The sequence below is a fragment of the Biomphalaria glabrata genome, chromosome 6, assembly GCF_947242115.1.
Source record: "Biomphalaria glabrata chromosome 6, xgBioGlab47.1, whole genome shotgun sequence".
Taxonomy (NCBI): Eukaryota; Metazoa; Mollusca; class Gastropoda; family Planorbidae; genus Biomphalaria; species Biomphalaria glabrata.
Window position 1 is genome coordinate 38,533,162 of NC_074716.1, and position 3,572 is coordinate 38,536,733.

The following is a 3,572-nucleotide window of genomic DNA, read 5'->3' on the forward strand; positions in this document are numbered from 1 at the left end:
GGAGAGAATTATTAACCGACGGCTTACGTGGTACCTAGAGTCCCACAATTTAATTTGTCAGGAACAGGGTGGTTTCAGACAGCGGCGTAGCGCAATGGACCAGGTTACAGTCTTTATGCAAGAGGTGGCAGACGGTTTTCAGAGAGGCGGAAGGGAGAAGAAGGGTGAGTCGACACTCGCGGTTTTTCTGGATCTAAAACAGGCGTACGATAGAGTCTGGAGACAAGGATTGTTGCTCAAGTTGATGGACCTTGGGGTAAACTCCAATATGTATCGATGGATAAAAAGCTTCCTAACGAACAGGTTAGTTCAAACACGTTATGGCGAGCAGTTGTCTAATAAGAAGGTACTCGAACAGGGGTTGCCCCAGGGCTCGTCACTCTCATGCACACTTTTTCTGGTATTCATCAACGATTTGACCAAACGCCTAGGGTGTCGCTCACTACTTTTTGCGGACGATTTGCTGATCTGGAAAACTGGGAGATCCGCAGCCGCTCTAGCTGCGGAAATCCAACGTGACCTAGTCACGATTTCTTGCTACACACGTTTGTGGAATATGGAGGTTAATTGTGCGAAAACAGTCTGGACCCTTTTCACTCTTGGCAAAGATATCTATAAAGAAAAGATTTCTCTCTCAATCAATGGTACCGAATTAAAGATGGAAGCCAAGCCGAAATACCTGGGAGTCACCCTGGACCCAAAAATGGGTTTGTCCGACCATGTGAGAACAGTGCGAGAGCAAGCGTCAGAGAGCCTTAAGGTAGTCAAGCGGTTAGCCACGACCAAGTGGGGGGCCAAAGCGAACGTGTTACGGGCCCTCTACATTGGAGCGGTAAGGTCGAGGATGGAGTACTCGTCTCTTGCACAGGTCTATGCCTCACAAACGTCTCTAGCGGGGCTGGACTCAGTGCAGAACCAAGCAATTAGACTCATTTGTGGTGCATTTCGTACGACGCCAACTGCGGCATGTGAGGTCATGACAAATCTCCCACCACTGAGATTACGAAGGGAGCGAGCCGTTATAATTGCTTATGAAAAATTCAAACGGCTAGAAGAGGGCTGCCCAGTCAGGAGTCTGGTCGACAATTGGCAGGGCGGAAATCGGCTGAAGCGGAACTCTTTCATGCACTCGGTGCGGGAATTGTCCAAAGAAGTCGATTTACCCCAGAACAGAGCAGCTCTCGCTCTGCATGGGGCTTCTTCTCCGGCGAATGCTCCTGGAGTCCCTGAGGTGAGGAAATCGCTGATTGACCCAGAAGTTAACAAGAAATGCACACAAACTGTCCTACGAAACACTGCCAGGAAAACTGTCTCCCAGTACCCAGCTGACTACATTAAAGTGTACACAGATGGTTCCACGAGAGAGAACCTCGGACAAAAAACCTCTGGGTATGGTGTGGTGGTTCAATTCCCTGGCACGATTGAGAACGATGAAATTCTAGGTGCGTGTTCTGGCAGGAGCAATTACGTAGCTGAAATGGTTGCAATTCAAAATGCAGTAGAGTACATTGAAGAACGACTTAACGAGAAAACAGCACAACCCAGTCCTATTGTACTGTTTACAGACTCTCTGTCGAGCCTACAAGCCATTGAAAGCCCTGCAGATACGCTCCCGGAACCACTGGCAAAAACACTGGCGTGCGTGGGACGCCTCCAAGAAAAACACAAAATTCGGACGACATTCCAATACATACCTGGACACGTGGATGTGGAGGGTAATGTGAAAGCTGACTTATTAGCCAAGCTCGGCACAAAACTGGACCCTGTGGACGAGCCACAGACTTTTGAGCAGGCGCGTACGATAGTGGACGAATGGGCAAGAAATAAATGGAGCAAAAGCTGGGAAAACGGTAATACGGGAAGGGAAGTCTGACAAAACTTAAAAGGGCCCTCAAAATCGGACGAATGGTGGCAGCTAAATAGGGAAGAACAGGTAACAATCGCTAGGTACCGAACGGGACACTGTCCAATCGGTGCCTATTTTGCTAAATTTAAGCCAAACTTCGACTCACGCTGCAGGCATTGTCAGGACGACGTCGAAACAGTTAACCACATCCTTTACGAGTGCGCAAAACTACACCCTAAACAAGGCCATTTGAGTGAAACAGAAGCTGGTTTGCATGAGGAGCTGGCTCTGTACGGAGACAGAGAAGCTTTGAGAAGGACTGCCGCTTTCCTTGTCCGTGTTATCAGAGAATAGAGTTCTCAACACGGTGCCCTAGTGCGATGAGACTCACACGGATCAGCAGCGACCCCACCCACCCCCGATCTAGGACCACGTGACATTTCTACACCCACGAGAAACAAAATGGATGATATGTAAAAGGCGCTAGCCAATATTTAACCACTATGAGTCTATGAAGCGATGGGCCTCTGTCGTTTTAGCGACTTCGCGTGGTTGGTGTGTGGGTTGAGATGAGCTTGTTAGTGGTAGTAGGACATAAACTGTTGCCGCAATCTTTCAAAGTGGTGAGACAAACATGGAGGCTGGCGATGAAGTGGATAGATCATAGCCACACGTTCACAAGTGTTGGCTCTTTATTTTTTAAAAAATAATGTTGTACATCAGAGGCGTAGAATGAAGGAACTTGCAGCAAAAAGGGAGGGGGTGCGAAGTCCAGCAATGGTAAAAAAAAAAAAACTTATCTGTATGACCTTACCAAAAAAAAAAAAAAAAAAAGAAATTACATACTTAGCTAATCAAACATACGTCAGGAATGTAAAAAGTTAATTTGTGAAGTTTTAATAGCAAAATTTTGGGGATATACAGTGTACGTCATATGAAAGTATTGATTGCAGTGAGTAGCTGTGTGTAGTCCGATACATACAATGAAACCAATGCCATCTTCTATTCTCTGTTATGAAAGTACTCTTGCTCGAAAAAAAAAAGTATTCTTTAAATCTTTTTGACAGATTTACATTTACATTCAGAATGGACATTTCATGCCCAGTTACGTAACGAGGGAATGAGGGGCAGCCGCCTCTTTAGCCGGGGCGCCAATATGAGTAACAAACCATTTCATTCCATCTATCTTTCTGTCCCTACAGATGGTTTGTTGGTTCGTCCTAAGTATGGTGTACATGAACCAAGCAGAACGTAATTATCTTCTCTCTGAAGTTTGTAGTTTCTAAGACTCTTCTGAGTCAAACGGATTATCTGCAGTTTTGGGATTGGAGGAGGGCCGACAGCCCATGCTGCCCCATGGGCCTGGCACCCTCGGTACGACACTGCTCATGCAGGCTAGCTAATAAAGGTGTGTGGTCAATTAATTCTTAAGTCTTAACGTCACTAAATGTCTATGCTTATTCTGAGCCTCATTAATAAATACTAGATTGTTGTCGATACCATAGACCGGTACCTAGATCTAGAAATGTAGTGGGCGAAACAAAAACATCTAGTAGAGTTCTCCATGCATGTGTCCAGGCTGAATTTTCAAACGAGGAACATTGAGTCACTGACCACCGACCAAAGTACTTCTTGGTCACAGAAGCACGCTCGTGTGACGTCACAATGACCAGCCATTTGAATTGAGCGTAAGAGCTGACAAGAAGTGGATAGGATGACCAGTACA

General features: G+C 46.1%; 1 protein-coding gene across 1 annotated transcript; it reads left to right on the forward strand.

Moving 5' to 3' along the window:
• Positions 1 to 658: 658 nt before the first annotated feature.
• Positions 659 to 1,873, forward strand: LOC129926876 (uncharacterized). The gene has a single exon (XM_056033348.1). The coding sequence runs from the start codon at positions 659 to 661 to the stop codon at positions 1,871 to 1,873; it is 1,215 nt and encodes a 404-aa protein (XP_055889323.1).
• Positions 1,874 to 3,572: the final 1,699 nt, after the last annotated feature.

Coding starts and splice junctions, on each gene's coding strand:
- LOC129926876 (XM_056033348.1), top strand. CDS start 659: ATGGAAGCCAAGCCGAAATACCTGGGAGTCACCCTGGACCCAAAAATG.